Here is a 17,831-nt window from a genome sequence, read left to right on the forward strand (position 1 = left end):
GTTCAAGAACAGCTGCTTCCATTCAACCATTCGGTTCTTGAACTGACCTGCACAACCCTAATCAGTATAGCAACACTATGATCACTCTGGATTATAATGGACTTTTCTTTGTTCTAATTGTCTCTTTTCTTGTATAATTTTTGTGTGATTTATGCAATATATGACAATAAACTCGACTTTGACTTTGTTGGGGCTCAGTCATCCCAGCCATGGGACATCGCTGCAGGAGTTCTCAGGGCAATGTTCCAACCACCTTCAGCTGCTTCATGAATGATCTTCCTTCCATCATGAGGTCAGGATTGGGGATGTTCACCAATGATTGCACAATGTTCAGTTCCATTCACCGTTCCTCAGCAGATGAAGCAGCCCATGCCAGCATGCAGCAAGACCCAGACAACATTCAGGCATGCGCTGAGAAGTAGTCCAGATCATTCAAATTCTTTGCACAGCTGCAACACGGGACTACCTGTGTGCTAAAGGGCATAAAGCAGTGGCTGCAGACACAGCTGTGATCCCACAAGAGAAGGATCAGATCAAATTAATATTCTTGTTACACAACCAGCTCCAACAAGGAGAAAGTCCAGTCACCCACTCCTGATATTCCCATTATCAAATCCCACACCTTCAACCTCCTCAGATCACCAGAAGTCCGACAGGACCAGCTACAGAAGTACTGTGCCTATAAGAACAGGTCAAGGCTGGCATCCCGTGCACTGTGACTCATCTCCTGGTACCATTTACACACAGCAGAGTGCGAGAGAAAACTCTCCATTGGTCAAGGTGAGTGAAGCTCCAACGACATTCAAAGCCTAACATCATCTGCCAGGACCCCATTGGCTGGAACAGCCACTGACACATTCGAATGCACAGGAACGTAAGAAGCTGCAGAGCAAAGTGGGCTCAGCCCAATACATCACGGTCACATCCCTCCCCACCAACGGTAGTATCAAGAAGGCAACATCCATCATCAAAGACCCACACCATCCTGGCTATGTCATCTTCTCACAGCTACCATCAGGCAGGAGGTACAGAAGCCTGAAGTCCCACACCACCAGGTTCAAGAACAGCTACTTCCCTTCAACCATTCAATTCTTGAACCAACTGGCACAACCCTAACACTACAGCTTAACAACACTATGACCATTTTGACCACTTAGCACTAAAATGAACCTTGTTTCTTTAAGTTCTAATTGTGTTCTTTCTTGTAAAAATTGTGTATAATTTATGCTTAATTCATATTTTTCTTGTGAATGCTGCTTATATGATGCTATGTACCTGTGATGCTACTGCAAGTAAATTTTTCATTGCACCTGTGCATATATGTACTTGTGCCTATGACAATAAACTCAACTTTGACTTTGATCATATTCAATCATTCCTTTCACACCACCAGTACATTGTATACCGTCTACAAAATGCATTGAGTTACTCACCTAGGTTACCCCCGACCTCTCTCACCAAGGAGGACAAGGCCAGCAGGTACAGGGAGGGCCACATACCATCTGACTTGGAAATGTATCACTTGCTCTTACACCATTGTTGAGTCTAAATCCTGGAACTCCCTCCTGAACAGCACAGTGAGACACCTTCACCAGGACTGCAAGAAGACGGCTCACCTCCACCTTCTGAAATTAGGAATGGCTGACAATTGTTGGTCTTCCCAGCAACATCCTGGGAGTGATGGAAATAAAATTCTCCTGACCTGCTATTGGAATGGTGGAGGTCTTTGATCCAGTGTTGAAATGTGAAGACCAGCATTGATTGTCCACCCCGGGCTATCCTTAGAACACAGTGGTCATGGGCACATAGGGCAACACTGGAAAATGTGGCTATGAGGGCAACGACCACATCAGGAACATGAGGGATATGAACCAAATGCAGGCAAACGAGACTAGATTAGATGGACATATTGGTCAGCATGGGCTAGTTGGGCCAAAGGGCCTGTTTCCATGCTGTATGACTCTATGACACCCACAGCTGATGTTTCTGGAATGATTTTGGACAGCGGCCTAGCCCATTTTTGCACCTTGCCTCTTCTCCATAAAAAATCCATTTGCTCTGCCCTCCTAATATAGTTTCAACCTCCTCCCCCTTACATCCTAATTCAGTGCAAAAGGAAATTTTCAGTTTTTCAGTAAACAGGACTGAGGTGCAGAGGAATCACCTTTCTTAAGGAAGTGCTCAACGGCTACAATGCCAAAGGAAAGGGAAAGAGGTGCTTAATCCCCTAAACTTCATGCTTCTTGAAAGAATATAAAACTAGATGTAGCTCATGTGACATGTATCTCAAAATGGGACTCATTTTTCCATGGTGCCGTGAAGCCAGAGGCAGGACGATTATGATAGGCATTACACAGTGACACCGGCGGAAACCCACTGACTGGCCCCACTTTCATTCTGTTCTCTGCACCTACACTCCCTCCATTGCCTAGAGATTGTGCATTGTCCACAAGGATAAGTGAGGTGAATGAAGTTTTGAAATGGATACCGGATAGTCCTGTCAAAAAGTAAATAGGACTGCATGAAACAAGTAGTTGGAAATACCTTTGGTTTTGTGTCATTACATTCTCTTCATCTATGAAGGAACAGGCAGAAACCTACTGATAAGCCTTCACCAAAGGTACCCTGGACAACAGAGTAGACCCTTCAGTCAGATCATGCTTGATCTGAGCTGATGATTGGCCACTGTGAGGAACTAGTCCATCTCAAGCTCTTACTAGGACTCACTGCTTAAACATAAGGGGTCGCCATTTCAGACTAAATGAGGTGAATTCTTGTTCCCACAGATAATCGCAAGTCTTTGGAACTCTCTTCCGCCCAGGCAGGTGGAAGCAGTCTTTGAGTATTTTCATGAGGAGGACAGATTCCTGATAAGCAAGGGGGAGGGGTAAAGTAAATGGGAATGCAGAGTTGAGGTGAAATCAGATTAGTGTTGTAGAACAGAGAGACCTAGGGGTACAGATACATAGTTCCCTGAAAGTGGAGACACAGATAGACAGGGTGGTGAAGAATGCATTTGGCATGCTTGCCTTCATCGGTCAGGGCATTGAATACAAGAGTTGGGACATCATGTTACAGCTGTACAAGACATTGGTGAGACCACACAGAATATTGTGCACAGTTCTGGTCGCCCAGCTGTAGGAAGGATGTCAGTAAGCTGGAAGGGTGCAGAAAAGATTCACAAGGATGTTACTCGGACTGAGGGCTTGAGTTATAAGGAGAGACGGGGTAGGCTGGGACTATTGTTCTTGGAGTGAAGGAGGCTGAGGGGTGACCTTATGGAGGTTTATAAAATCATGAGGGGCAGAGATAAGGTGAATTTTCTCAGTCTTTTTCCCAGGGTGGGGGGAGGGTCTAAAACTAGAGGGCAGAGGTTTAAAGTGAGAGGGGAAAGATTTAAAGGAAACTTGAGGGGAAAGTTTTTCCCACATGGAATGGTGGGTATGTGGAACGATCTGCCAGAGGAAGTGATAGAGGTGGGTACAAGTACAATGTTTAAAAGACACTTGGACAGGTACATGGAGAGGAAAGGTTTAGAGGGATATGGACCAAATGCAGGGAAATGGAACTAGCTCAGGTAGACCACATGGTTAGCATGGATGGGTTGGGCCAAAGGGCCTGATTCCCTGCTGTATAACTCTACGACCTTGAGAATGGTGGGACAGGCTGAATGGGCTGTGTGGCCTACTCATAATTCATATGCAGTGCTGCTGTGTGCTCTATTAGCAGAGTGAGGTGTGGCCCCACCCCACCACCATTACCTGATCTGTTTCAGTGGGAACCTACTAACGAAAGGCTATCCAAAACCGAGGACGTTTTGCAACCTATTGAGCACATTGCAGATGCTGCATCTAAACACAAATGGGAACAAAAATCCATCTCTTGTGGTCAGCCTATGGAGGGGATGCGGCAGAGCCAGTGGGCTGAGGGAGTTTGAGGAAGAAGGTAAGAGTGGCAGATCCGAAGAAGCACACTGCACATGTAACACCAGGAGTGTGATCACTTGCCTCTTTCAGGGGGACGTGGGAACGCTGCAGCAGAAGAGGGCGGGAGCTTGCAGACCGGCGACTCCATTTGTTTGGGAAGGTTCACAGCAGGAGCTGGGAACCTATCAGCCGCTGCAAGGAGAGAGGTAGCAAGGACATTCACATTTACATCAGTCCCACTTAAAGCTCTATGTCGACACAAGAAAAAAGGACCAGAATTTTTTCTTTTTAAAATAAAGTTTCCACATTGCACAGGCATGCATGTTAATAGTCTCATAACACAGAGGTTTACCAGTGTCAAGGAAAGTAGGTCGTTCACCAAAAATATCCACACCATGCTTACTAACTACTGAAAAAAAACAGACGAATTGCCCAAAAGAAAACCAAGCATTAACAATACAAACAGCAAAGACCATCGGGGCAGTGGGTGGGAATGCAGTTGGTTAGACAAGTGGGCCACACACTAGAAATGTTTAAAAACAGACAGTAAGGTAAATAGTAACTTTCCCAAATACCAGTATTAGAAGCAGCAGCATCAAAGACCACAGGCTCTGGAGGATAGGTGTTGGCTGCTAGATCTATAGGAGGGGGTGGGGTATTTTCTGATTCACCTACACGACACAGAATTGGAATAAAGTGAATCGCAGAACAGAATCATTGTTTACAGGAAATAACACTTCAACAGACAGTGCATGACGAGCAAATTAAGACCCTGCCCCTACGCCCTCAATGTCTGGATTACTCGCAGTGTGTTATAATCTCACATTCTGCTAATTCCTGCGGCTGGAGAATGCACCCAATGTCCCCTTCTGGCTCAGCACAATCTGTTTATTCATCAGCCAAAGTATTTCCCAGTGTGACTGGGGAGCAGCCCGGGGGAAATCGATCCACCTCTTTACGGGAAACACTGCAGAGGGAATTGCACCAGCGGTCTCGGCTTCGCAGTCTGCCAGGGCTTTCAATTACCAGCTCAAATTGGGCCAAGCTCCTCGCCCAAGTTCACCAAAGACAGAAGAGATTTTCTTCTGCACTGTTCTGGCGTGGTTTAATAAATCAGTGATTAATTGCTTCAGAAAGCCAATCTTTGTAGATGGCAGAATTAAGGACAAAAAAAATCACATTGCTTTAAAAACAGCTTCCAGACAGATATCATTATCATTGACCAAAGAGCTAACGATCCTCTTTAATATATCTGGCCCACATAACCAAATGCAATGTGGTCAGCCTTATTTTTAATGATCTGAAATCCAGCGATTTCACACAGTTCCTGCTTCCCTGATTTTCCTATCACTGCACCAAAGCTTGAGGCAAATAAAAGCTGTTGCCACAGATTGCACAATCGAGCTGAATGTTATGCTGAGCAAAGAAAAGACGCCCATATGGAAATAAACAGGATGTAGAGGGAGGAGAGGGGTTAGGAAGAGCACAGGTCCATACTTTACGAAATCAACCAGCTTGCTTTGCTTTCTGAAACCAGGGGCTGCATTCTATGGACGGAAAGCTGAAGTGGTGTGAGTGCCCAGAGCAGCTCTCACACAAGCAGCACACTCTCATGTCATTTTAGAAACTGCAATGCAGTCAGTGTAGCTTAACTCACCATCTCGGGTTCCAGTCCCAGTGGGTGCTGCTCCTCCCCACGACCACCTCTTCTGCCGCTGTTCTAACTGTTGGTTACGTTCTAAAGTGCGACGCATCATGGCTTCGTGACGCTCCTAGCAATGCATGCGATAGACAAACAAAACACCATCACCACCAGTGCGTTCACAATGCACCTTTGCTGGATGTGTACATTCTTAATCAGCCCTGTTGAACTAAAACAAAAATTCAGAGCTCACTGCGGTTATAAAATTCTTATGCAAAAGAAACAACAAAATGCATTAAATTGGTAAAAGCTAGGTAGCTTCCAGAATTCAGTATCAAATAAGCAGCAAAAACATACCATCATAAACCTCCTGACAATGTCACCATACCCAGGAGTAAGGCTATCAGCACAGGATGCTGAACTACTATGCAAATAGCACTTGACATCATCAGCAGCACCTGCTCTCATAGGTTTGAACATCATTGGAGATTCTGACTGCATCTGCCCATGAATAATGCTCCAACAAGCATTAACCGCAGGGCGAGAGGGAGAACTTAGTGCAGGGGATCAATAGCTGAATCACTGACTAGGATTCTTAGCATAAATGCTAGCCAAGCTGCCCAGACTGTGCACATCAATGGCAGACAATGGCACTGCACTGTCAATCTGGTTGCATTTTTAATAACTACATTTTCCAATGAAGATAAACTCATAAGTGTTTCTATTATTGATGCAAACATTAACTTCTGAAAAGATGTAAGAATCTATTCATCATCTTACCGGTTACAGTTTATGTAAAAACTTATCACATATCAGTCACCTTGAAGATCTGAAGGTGACTTGTTCCCACCATGGACACTACAGGTTATTACTGCTGCCCATGGAGGCAGGATGTGTGCCAGTGTTGTGCTTGGTGTGTTGTACACAGAATGAGTTCACATCCTGAGGCAGGCATCGTGCACTGACTCTATGACCAGATACGATGGGAGGTCCCAAATGAATGTCGGTCGAGAGAATCTGCAGGCGCCGTTCTTGGAACAGGCCATTCCAGGACACTCACTCAACACAAGACAAGGCAGCCCATCCTAAACACGCACTCGTTCCTCCTCTAACACACCGTGCCTCTAGTGGGCACCAAACCTCCAGCAGCAATTCATTAAAGCATCTGCCCTGGCATCTCCCAGACCTACCACTTAGAAAGACATGGGTATCAGCTACACGAGAGAGGCATGGTCTCCTTGATGCCAGAAGGGCATCCTGAGCTGCACATTGCTTCAATGTGACCATCTTCACACAGCTGACCATAGTGGTTCAAGACAGCAGCTCATCAGCAGATTCTCAAGAGCACATAGGGTTGAGTAAGACACACAGGCCTTGCCAAGGATGTCCGCAATGAATACAACATCTTCCTCCTCTTCCCTTCTCCCAAGAACCACAATTTCATCGTCTCCCATCTCTTAGAAATAGAAACAGTACAGAACAGGAACACAACCTTCAGCCCACCATGTCTGTGCCGACCATGATGCCAAATTAAACTAATCCCATCTGCCTGCACATGATCCACATCCCTCCATTCCCTGCATATTCATGTGTCTGGCTAAATGTCTCTTAAACTCCACCATCATATCTGCTTCCACCACCACCCCTGACAGCACATTCCAGGCACCCACCACTACCTGTGTACAAAATTTGCCCCACACATCACCTTTAAACTTTCCCTCTCTTGCCTTAAACCTAGGTCCTCCAGAATTTGACATTTTCACTCTGGGAAAAAGATACCGGCTATCTATCCTATCTTTGCCTCTCATAATTTTATAAACTTCTATCAGGTCTCCCCTCTGCCTCCCACGCTCCAGAGAAAACAACCCAAAGCTTCCACATCTTTTCCATAATGAAATGGGATTAATGTAGGATTAGTGTAAATCAGAGGTGGATGGTCAGCACAGACTCAGTGGGCCGAAGGGTCTGTTTCTATGCCGCCTGTCCCTATGGCTGCTAATTCTCCAGCCACCATCCATGTTTGGGACAATTTACAGCGGCCAATTAACCTACCGACCCATACCTCCTCTCCACTTCCAGAACCAGGATAAGGTTCTCCTGGTCCTCCCACCTCACTATACACCCTTACGACACAGGCATTTGCCATTCAGCCCATCGCGTCTACGCCAGCTGTCAGAGCAATCCCATTCCCTCACTTATTTCCCTGTAACCCAAGCCCATCAAAGCCCCTGGTTCTCCTGCCACCTACACACCAGTGGCAATTAACCTACCGACCCCCATGTTTTTGGGACGTGGGAGGAAACCTGAGCATCCGGGGGAAACCCACGTGGTCATAGGGAGAACGTGAAAACTCCACACAGAGAACACCCGAGGTCAGGATCAAACCCAAGTCGCTGGAGCTGTGAGACAGCAGCTCTGCAAGCTACGCCACCCTATGTGCCAAGATTCAACAATCTTAACCATTACAAAAAAAAGCACCTCTGACTGTGCAGCACTCCCTCAGTACTGGATAGGCTAAATGTGCTTGCAATAAGAATAGCTGCAGGACATTCACCCCCTTGAGCCTGACTCTCTTTTCAACTGGATTGTGGCCGGAGTAGGTCATTTACCATTCTCCGTATTCCTTGAAACCCTTGGCCAACAAAAGTCTATTTCCACTCTCCCCTCCGCTATCTGCTTATCACAGCCCCTCACCTGGATATACCCATCACTTGCCAGCTCTTGCTCCACCTCTTCCCCTCACCTCTTTATACTGGCTATCTCCCCTCTATCTTTCAGTCCAGATGAAATGTCGACTGTCCATTTCCCTCCACAGAAACTGCCTGACCCTCGGAGTTCCTCCAGCATCGTTTTTCACTCCAGATTCCAGCATCTGCAGTCTCATGTGTCCTCAAAAGTCTATTGATCCCATTTTTGAAATGTCTGGTGTTCCCCCAGCATCTAGGTCCTGGAAGGAAGGATCTCCAGGCATCCACTACCTGTTGTGTAAGAAACTGCTTCCTGATTTCACCCAGAGAGTAGCTCTAATGTTAATGCTGCATCTTCTAGAAGTCCCTCCAGAGAGAAACAGATTTGCTCAAATGTTTTTTTATCTGAAAATACTAATTTGATCAATCCTCATGTTAAACTCAAACAAAACCAAGCCATTTGATCTCTGGAAAAGATCATTTATTTTCAAAGAACTAAAGGGAATTATTACCGCTGTCAGCGGCATTGGAGATGTTGAAACTCTCCACATTCATCTCCCAAAATAGTGGTGGCACACTGCTTAATTCTACCCTCTTTTACTTAAGTGCTTTATTGGAATAGAAAAACATGTGGATAGATTTTATTTGAAACTTCATCATTAAATAGAAATCCACACATGATAATTATCATGATTTGCAGTAAATTGAATGGTTGGAATGTGAATTACTTCACCCCCACTACTGTCTCCTTCTAAACGCCAATCCTAAACTAGTCTCACTGTGTCCCTCTCTTCTCAAATCCACTTTCTCAATGTCAATTCATAAGATGATAGTGTTAGTGTGGGATTGATATTGAGAATACATGATACATGAAAAAGCAGTTAACATTTCAGGTTGATGACCTTTCATTAAAACTTGAAGAAAAGATACCTCCCTCCAGATTCAACTGCGCTGACACATTTTGTTAACAGTGGTAAATTGGTTTATTATTATCACGTGTACCAAGGTACAGAGAAAAACTTTGTTTTACATGCCATCCATACAGATCATTTCATCACATCAGTGCATCAAGATAGTACAAGGAAAAACAGTAACAGAATGCAGAATAAAGTGTTACAGGAATTAAAGCGTAAGGGACTGAAATCCCCTGAGAGTAAGACACCCCCTGAGAGCCAGCCCACTCCTGAGACAACCACAGCCCCTCCCTATACAAATTCCTGAGGCCATCACCACCCCAAGCACTCATTCCCATCCCTGTTCCACTACCATCTACAAGTGCACCCCCCCCATCTACTCCACTGCCCAGTGCCAGGCTCTGATGCACCCCCAGTCTATTTGTATCCAGTTGGGTTCATGGCCTAACTCCTGACTCTTACCCTGGGGATCGAGCACACTTCTGACTGCAAAACCGTGCAGCACTAAAGGGGCTCTTCCTGTGCTGTGTGACTCCGTCTCCCGCTTTGCTGTGACTTCAGACACGACTGAATTTTGATGCACTGGGACAATAACCAAAACAGCTTCTGTCCCACTGACATCTCCTAGCAACCCTTCAGGGTGCACTAAAAGTTCTAGGCCACAATATTTTACAGCAATCCATTCCACTTTCCGCACTCACCTCCTCTTCATTCCCAGAACCAGGATAAAGTTCTTCCTGTTCTCCCACCTCTCTATTCGCTGTTTGCCATTCGGCCCATCAAGTCTACGCCAACTCTCCTAGCAATCCCATTCCCCCACCTTCCCACCTTTCTCTCTGTGACCCATTCTCTCTCACATCTGCATCAACTTCCCCCAGTATTCCCACCAGGGGCAATTCGTAGTGGCCAATTAACCTTCCAACCCACACGTCTTTGAGATGTGGGAGGAAATCAGTGCACCCAGGGGAAACCCAGGGAGAACGTGCAAACTCCACACAGACAGCACCGAGGGTCAGGATTGAACCTGGGTCCCTGGCACTGAGAGGCAGTGGCTCTACACACCGCGCCACAGTGCAGTCCAGTCTACAAATTCAACAAATCCTTTTCCACAATTCCCACCACCTCCACTGTGATGGAACCTTTTCTCTGCTCCTCCCCTCTCAGCATTCCCAAGGGACTGTTCCTTCTGGGATGCCCAATCCCCTTCAGACAGCACTGACCCTTGAAAGCACATGTAACATCTGCCCTTTCACCTCCTATCTGCTCGCCAGGTTAAACATCAATTTACCTTTCCTTCCTTCAGTTGAGTGTGCTGTGTTTGGTGTTCACAATCCGCTTTTCTCTACCTTGGGAGACCAAACACTGCAGATGAGGTAAATGCCTTGTGGAACATTTCTGTGTAATTTTAATTCTTTGCCCCATTCTCACTTCCCTTGGTCCTCATAGTTCCAGTGTGGACTCGAACAGCACCTGATCTTCTGCATGGACAAATCAATTGTGGCTCAACATAGAACACAGAAGAGTACAGCATGTCTGTGCCGATCATGATACCAAATTAAATTAATCCCTTCTGCCTGCACATGGTCTGTATCCCTCTAATCCCTGCCTGTTCACGTGTTTGTCTAAATGCCTCTTATGCATTGCTATTGTGTCTGCTTTCACCACCTCCCCTGGCAGCACGTTCCAGGCACCCACCACCCTCTGTGTAAAAAAACGTGCCCCGCACATCTCCTTTAAGCTTTTCCCCTCTCACCTTAAATCTATACCCTCTAGTATTTGACATTTCTATCCTGGGAAAAAGACTCTGAATATCTATACCCTATCTATGGCTCTCATAATGTTATACATTTCTATCAGGTCTCCCCTCACCCTCCGACGTTCCAGAGAAAACAACCCAAGTTTGTCCTATAGCTCATACCCTCTAATCCAGGCAACATCCTGGTGAACCTCTTCTGCACCCTCTCCAAAGCCTCCTGAACCTGGTCTAAGGCATAACCTCCCCTGCACAAAGCCATGCACACTATCCCCAATAAGCCCATGCTATTCCAAATGTGAACAAATCCTATCCTTAAGAATCTTCTTCACTAATTTCCCTACCACTGATGTAAAGCTCACTAGCCTATAATTTCCTGGTTTGTCTCTACTGCTCTTCTTAAACAAAGGAACAACATTGGCTATTCTACAGTCCTCCAGGACACTGCCTGTAGCTAAAGTGGATACAAAGGTCACTGTCAAGGCCCCAGCAATCTCCTCCCTTGCCTTCCCCATAACCTGGGATAGATCTCATCAGGCCCTGGCAACTTATCCACCTTAATGCTCTTCAAGAGACCCAACACCTCCTCCTCCTTGATATCAACATACCCTTGAATATCAGCAATCCCCTCAGTGATCTCACTATCCCAAACGTGAATACCGAGGAGATTCACCCCCTTGGTGAATACTGATGCAAAGTACTCATTTAATAACAATTTCAGGTACTCATTCCTATCCCTGTTTACACCCTGCAGAACCTCTTTTTCCATCTTCATATCCACATCCCTAGTGCCATCAAAAGTTTTGCTGTTTCATCTCTTCAGCGCCCCCTTCTACACACCTTCCCTTTGGATTTTTGCCTCTCCCCTATCCCTGCACCTCAAACATCTTGGGATGGAAGTTCATGCTGGGTAGTTGAGGCTGAACATTTCATATACCTTGCCTTCAGTGGGCCCAGATTTTAGGGTGAGGTGCCATTTGTATTTATGAATAGACAGAGACATTCATCGCACAGGAAACCTCCAGGTGAATCCTTGCTGGTTGAGAAAGTCTCATCCCCCTCCACCACTGGGTCCACTGCCCTGCAGATCACAGCTCTTCAAGTGCACTCCCAGGCACTGTTTAAACATCTGCCCCCAACACCCTTTCCCAGTGAGTTCCAGACCCCCATTAAGTACTGGCTGAACAATTTCCTCATCCCTCCTCTAACCCCTCACCAATCACTTCAAATGTCTGGTTCCTGCCCTCTGATTCCCCCTGCTCTGGGAAGCAGGACCCTGTTATATCCTGTGCCCAAGTTCCTCATCCTTTTATACACCTCAGTACAGTCTCCTTATGTGCTCCAAAGAAAACAACCCCAGCCCACCCGATCTTTCCTCATAGTTTCAGCTTTCTAGTCCTGGCAACATCTTCGCAAATCTCCTCTGCACCCTCTCCTGCATGATCACATCTTCCCTGTAATGTGGTGACCAGAACTGTGGCCTATCATATTGTATTCAGTTCCTGCTCTCATGTTCAGTACCTCAGTTGTATCTGCCTTTTTAACACCTTTTTTACCTGTCCTGCTCCCTTTAAGGATCTGTGGACATGTACACCAAACTGCCTCTCTTCCTCCACACCTTCTATTCACTGCACACTCCCTTGCCTTTTGCACCTCAACATTCTGCTGGATGAAATTCTGCTTTTCTGCTCAATTAGCCAGAACATTTATTTCTTCCTGCAGTCTAACACTTTCCTCCACTGACAACCACACAGCTAGTGTCTGGAATCTGCAAACTTCTTTATCACGTACTCTCCAATTAAATCTAAATCATAAAAGCAGGGATGGAGAACTGATCCCTGAGGAACCCCACTGATAACAGTGTTCTAGTTACATGAACAACCATCAACCATGATGCTTTGCTTCCAGTACTGAGTCAATTTAAGATCCAATTTCTCACTCTCCCTTCTCTCCCACAGGCTTTTACCTTTCTAACTAGGCTGCCTTGTGGAACATGTCAAATGCCCTGCTACAATCCATGTCGGTGACATCAAATGCCCTCATCAACCTTGCTTGTCGGCACCCCAAGAAGTTCAATCAGGTGAGTGAGGTATGGCCTTCCCCCAACTAACCCACGTCAACTATAGCTGATTAACTTGTACCTTTCTAAATGAAGGCTTATAGAACACAGAACAGTACAGCACAGGAACAGGGCCTTCAGCCCATGATGTTGCGCTGAACTAATTAAGCCAATGACAACTAATCCCTTCTGCCTGCACAACGTCCATGTCCCTCCATTCTCTGCACATTCACATGCTGATCTAAGAGCCTCTTTAACACCACTATCATACCTACCTCCACCCTGATCCCTGGCAGCAAATTCCAGGCACCCATCACTCTCTGTGTAAAAACCTTGCTCTGCACACCTTCTTTGAACTTTCATCTTAAATGCATGCCCTCTTGTATTAGATATTTCTACCCTGGGAAAAAGGTACTGACTATCTACCCTATCTATGCCTCTCATAATTTTATAAACCTCTTATCAGGTCTCCCCTCAGCATTCACTGCTCCAGAGAAAACAACCCAACCCTCATAGCACATGCCCTCTAATCCAGGCAGCATTCTGATAAACCTCTTCTGCACCCTCTCCAAAGCCTCCACATCCTCCCTGTAATGGGCAACCAGAAATGCACACAATACTCCATGTGCGGCCTAACCAAAGTTTTATACAGCTGCAACATGGCTTCCTCACTCTTATACTCAATTCCCCAACCGATGAAGACAAACATGCCATATACCTTCTTTACCACCTTATCTACTTGCGTGGTCACTTTCAGGGATTGACGGACTTGGACCCCAAGATCCACCTGTACATCAATGCTGTTTAGGCTCCTGCCATTAACTGTATATTTTCCTCTTTCATTTGATCTCCCAAAGTGTAACTTACCCAGATTAAACTCCATCTGCCATTTCCCTGCCCATATCTGTAATTGATCAATATCCTGCTGTATCCTTTGACAGCCCTCTACACTGTCTACAACTCCAATCTTTCTGCTCCCTCAGGGTTTACAAAGAAGGAGCTGTTCTGTTTGGGGCAGAATTAATTGATGACTTCAGCACTTTCTCAGCAGTGATGTCCTTCCAGTTCCTGGCATTACATTGTGATCTTATCTGGAGGATTACAGGTATCAAACGCAATCAATAACATGCTCTTAAAGCCACAGTTCAGTCAAGTGCAGCAAAATAGCTGAATAACAGGGCACGAAAGTCAGCATATTTGTGAAATAGAAGATCCTCCCTCCCCTCCCCAAAACCAACCCAAAAAATAACAGCACTTCCCATATCATCAAATATAGTCGACTGAGTTGTGATTCATTGTGTTTGTCTGCCACGGGTTGCCATAGTGCTGGTTTGCCAGCAGGGGGAGTTGGGAGGGGAAAGTGAGAGGTGGCTGCACTCAGATGCAGCACAACACACACCTGCCTCTCACTACATCACTGGAACAAACCCTACCACATTGGCACTCCAGAACTCTGCCCCCGAAGCAATATTCTCAGCTATATACAGAAGAAAATACGAAGGACTCTGTCCTGCAGCCTAAGCAGTCACATCTACAGAGCAAGTAGCAGGATAACAGGATTTAGAATAACACAGCACCATCTCCACCGCAAGATGTCCCACAGTGATTTAAAGCAAATGAAATCTAGTTCAGGTGCACTAATGTGAAATAGGAAACACACCAGCCTAATTCAGCCTAATAGTGGTGTTTAAGAGGCTGTTAGACAGACACGGGGTCAGTGGTGGAAACGGTAAGCAGCTTCAAATTCCTGGGCGTCAACATCTCAGAGGATCTATCCTGGGCCCAACACATTGATGCAATCACAAAGAAGGCATTCCAGCGGCTCAAATTCATTAGGAGTTTGAGGAGACTTGGTATGTCATCAAAACTCTTACAAATTTCTATAGATGTACGGTGGAGAGCATTCTGACTGGTTGCATCACAGCCTGGTATGGAGGTTCCAATGCACAGGATCGCAAGAGGCTGCAGAGGGTTGTAGACTCAGCCAGCTCCATCACGGGCACAACCCTCCCTGCCATCAAGGACATCTTCAAGAGCCAGTGCCTCAAGAAAGCGGCGTCCATCACTAAGGACCCTCACAATCTGGGACATGCCTCTTCTCGTTGCTACCATTGGAGAGGAGGTATAGGAGCCTGAAGGTTTAGAAACACTCCTTCCCCTCCGCCATCAGATTTCTGAACGGTCCATGAACTCATGAACACTACTTTATTATTCCTTTTTTGCAATATTCGTTTATTTTGTAATTTGTAGCAACTTTTTGTCTTTGCACTGAACTGCTGCCACAAAACAACAGATTTCACGACATATGTCATAGACCTGATTCTGAATATGCAGGAAATTGAGGGATATGGACCATGTGCAGGCAGAAGGGCCTTAGTTTAATTTGGCATTGCATTTGGTGCAGACATGGTGGGTTGAAGGACCTGTTCCTGTGCTGTACTGTTCTATGTTCTATTATCTGCAGGGAGGTGGTAACTAACCAACTATTCCTCCAAACTGTGCCGTGAGATCCTTCACGTTGGCCGGGAACGTTGGAGAGTCCTCTGCTTAACATCTCAGTTGGATATCGGCACTCTCCCAGTAATGTAGAGTCAGTGACAACCCAGTCTCGAGACAATAGGGTGGGTCTTATGCAGGATATTTTTTGACTCAGGATCTAGAGCGCTACCAACTAATAGCTTAAAGTCAATGCTCACTGACAAATCAATTTAACAATGCAATAAATACAACAGAGTTCCTGTATGAGAAAAAATACAAATGCTTGCATAAATAAAACAGCTGCATTGTTGCAGACATGCCCTTACACACACTGCATTGCTGGTGAGCAGTACAAGTATAGATAATTGACAAATTTCCCAGCCTAAAGCAGTCCCTTTGGAAAACAGTCATAAATAATCAATGTATGTCTTTTCTGCTTTCATGACTCACTGGTCATTCTCATAGGTTTTTTATGCAGCGTTCATATTTCATTACAGGTTTCTGGAAAAGGCAAATCATTCTGTGTTTAATAAGCTTGTGACTGTATCAGTACAGTTCCAGGTGTTGGCAGAGCAGCTCTGTCACGGCATGCTTCACTCCAACTGCTGACTTGCATCAGCATTAAATAACTGGGTATGTTGCAGTTACTTTAACAGTAATCTATCAATCACTGGACGTCTGTGAAAGATGATGGTGTGCACCAGCCACTTCCAATAAATGGCACATCTCTCCTCCCTGTTAGACCAATAGCAGCCAGGCAAACACACACTGGCTGACAGCAGCAGTTGGCTGCACCATGGAAAAGTGCAGATAAAGGCTCTTCCATTCCAAAACAGAGCCCCAGGCGTGTCACTGGAGTGACCAGGAGAGAAGCTTGTCCTTAAGCACTCTCTCTATGGCAACTATGTTTTCTTAGGTAAGGAGACAGAAAAAGACAATATTGTTAAACAAATTGGTGCACAGAGAAATTTGGGGTGCAAGTCCATAGCTCCCTGAAAGTGGCAAAACAAGTAGATAGGGTGGTAAAGAACATGTATAGCAGGCTTGCCTTCATTGGTTGGGGTGTTAAGTATAAAGGAAATCACATTGCAGCTGTATAAAGCTTTTGTGAGGCTACATTTGGAGTATTGCATTTGGTCACTGCATTACAGGAAGGATGTGGAAGCTTCAGAGGGGGTGTAGAAGTGGTTCACCAGGATGTTGCCTGGATTGGATGTATTAGTTATAAGGAGGTTGAACAAACTTGGATTGTTTTCTCTGGAGCGTCGGAGGCTGAGGGGAAACCTGATAGAAGTATTTAATATTGAGAAGCAAAGATAGAGTCTTTCTCCACAAGGTAGAAATGTCAAATACTAGAGGGCATGGGTTTAAGGTGAGAGGGGGAAAGTTTAAAGGAGATTTACGAGGCGAGATTTTTTTTAATGCAGAGAGTGGTAGGTGCCTGGAACATGCTGCCAGGGGAGGTGGTGCAAGCAGCTACAATAGTGGCGTTAAAGAAACATTTAGTCAGACACATGAACGGGCAGGGAATGAAAGGATATGGACCATGTGCAGGCAGATGTAGAGTTTAATTTGGCATCATGGTCGGCACAGACATGGTGGGCTGAAGGGCCTTTTCCTGTGCAGTACTGTTCTATGTTCTATGCACTCCAGGTCTCACCTTGGCTCTGTATGATTGAGGTAAGATATCCTTTCTCCAGTACTCAAAGCCTTATCCTAGCATAACATTTGCCTTCTTAACTACCGCAGGATGGTGGGTGGAGTTGCAGTTAAGCAAGATCCTTTGTTCTGGATAGCATTGAGCTTCTTGAGAATCGTTGGCATTACACTCATCCAGGCAAGTGGAGAGTCACAGAATCATGGAGTCATACAGCACAGAAACAGGCCCTTTGGCCCACTATCTCCATGTTGACCATTGTACTTGCCTATACTAGTCCCATTTGTCCATCGCTTTCTATACCTTGGTGACTTAAGCACTTGTCTCAGCACTTCTTAAGTGTTGTGAGAGTCTCTGTCTCCACCACCCCCTCAGGAAGCGCGTTCCAGACTTCAACATCTTCTGGATGAAAAGTTCTTCCTCAGATCCCTCTAAAACCTCTTTCCCCTTACCCTAAACCTACTGGTTTTAGATACATCTGTTACAGAGAAAGGTTTCCTATTATCTATCTATGCTCCTCATAATTTTGTACACCTCTGTCAGGTCCCCTCTCAGCCTCCTCCACTCTAAGGAAAGCAAGCCCAGACTCTCCAATCTCTCCACTTAACTAAAGTCCTCCAATCCAGGCAACATCCTGGTGAATCTCCTCTGCACCCTCTCCAGTGCAGTCACATTCTTCCTGTAGTGTGGTGACCAGAACTGCACACAGTACTTC

At 45.6% G+C, this 17,831-nt stretch overlaps 1 protein-coding gene across 4 annotated transcripts in view; it reads right to left on the bottom strand.

Moving 5' to 3' along the window:
* Positions 1-17,831, bottom strand: part of LOC127569989 (MAP7 domain-containing protein 2-like) — a 96,389-nt gene that overhangs the window by 67,425 nt on the left and 11,133 nt on the right. For 3 of the 4 annotated variants that reach the window (XM_052015131.1, XM_052015130.1, XM_052015129.1), the window contains exons 4-6: positions 5,584-5,698; positions 4,502-4,597; positions 4,008-4,118 (exon numbers count right to left, since the gene is read on the bottom strand). In XM_052015131.1, coding sequence (XP_051871091.1) covers positions 4,008-4,118; positions 4,502-4,597; positions 5,584-5,698 — 322 coding nt within the window. Of the gene's footprint in view, positions 1-4,007; positions 4,119-4,501; positions 4,598-5,583; positions 5,699-5,925; positions 5,946-17,831 lie in introns of those variants that run through there. The other variant, XM_052015132.1, reaches the window with a different exon arrangement.

The sequence above is a fragment of the Pristis pectinata genome, chromosome 4 (assembly GCF_009764475.1).
Source record: "Pristis pectinata isolate sPriPec2 chromosome 4, sPriPec2.1.pri, whole genome shotgun sequence".
Taxonomy (NCBI): domain Eukaryota; kingdom Metazoa; phylum Chordata; class Chondrichthyes; order Rhinopristiformes; family Pristidae; genus Pristis; species Pristis pectinata.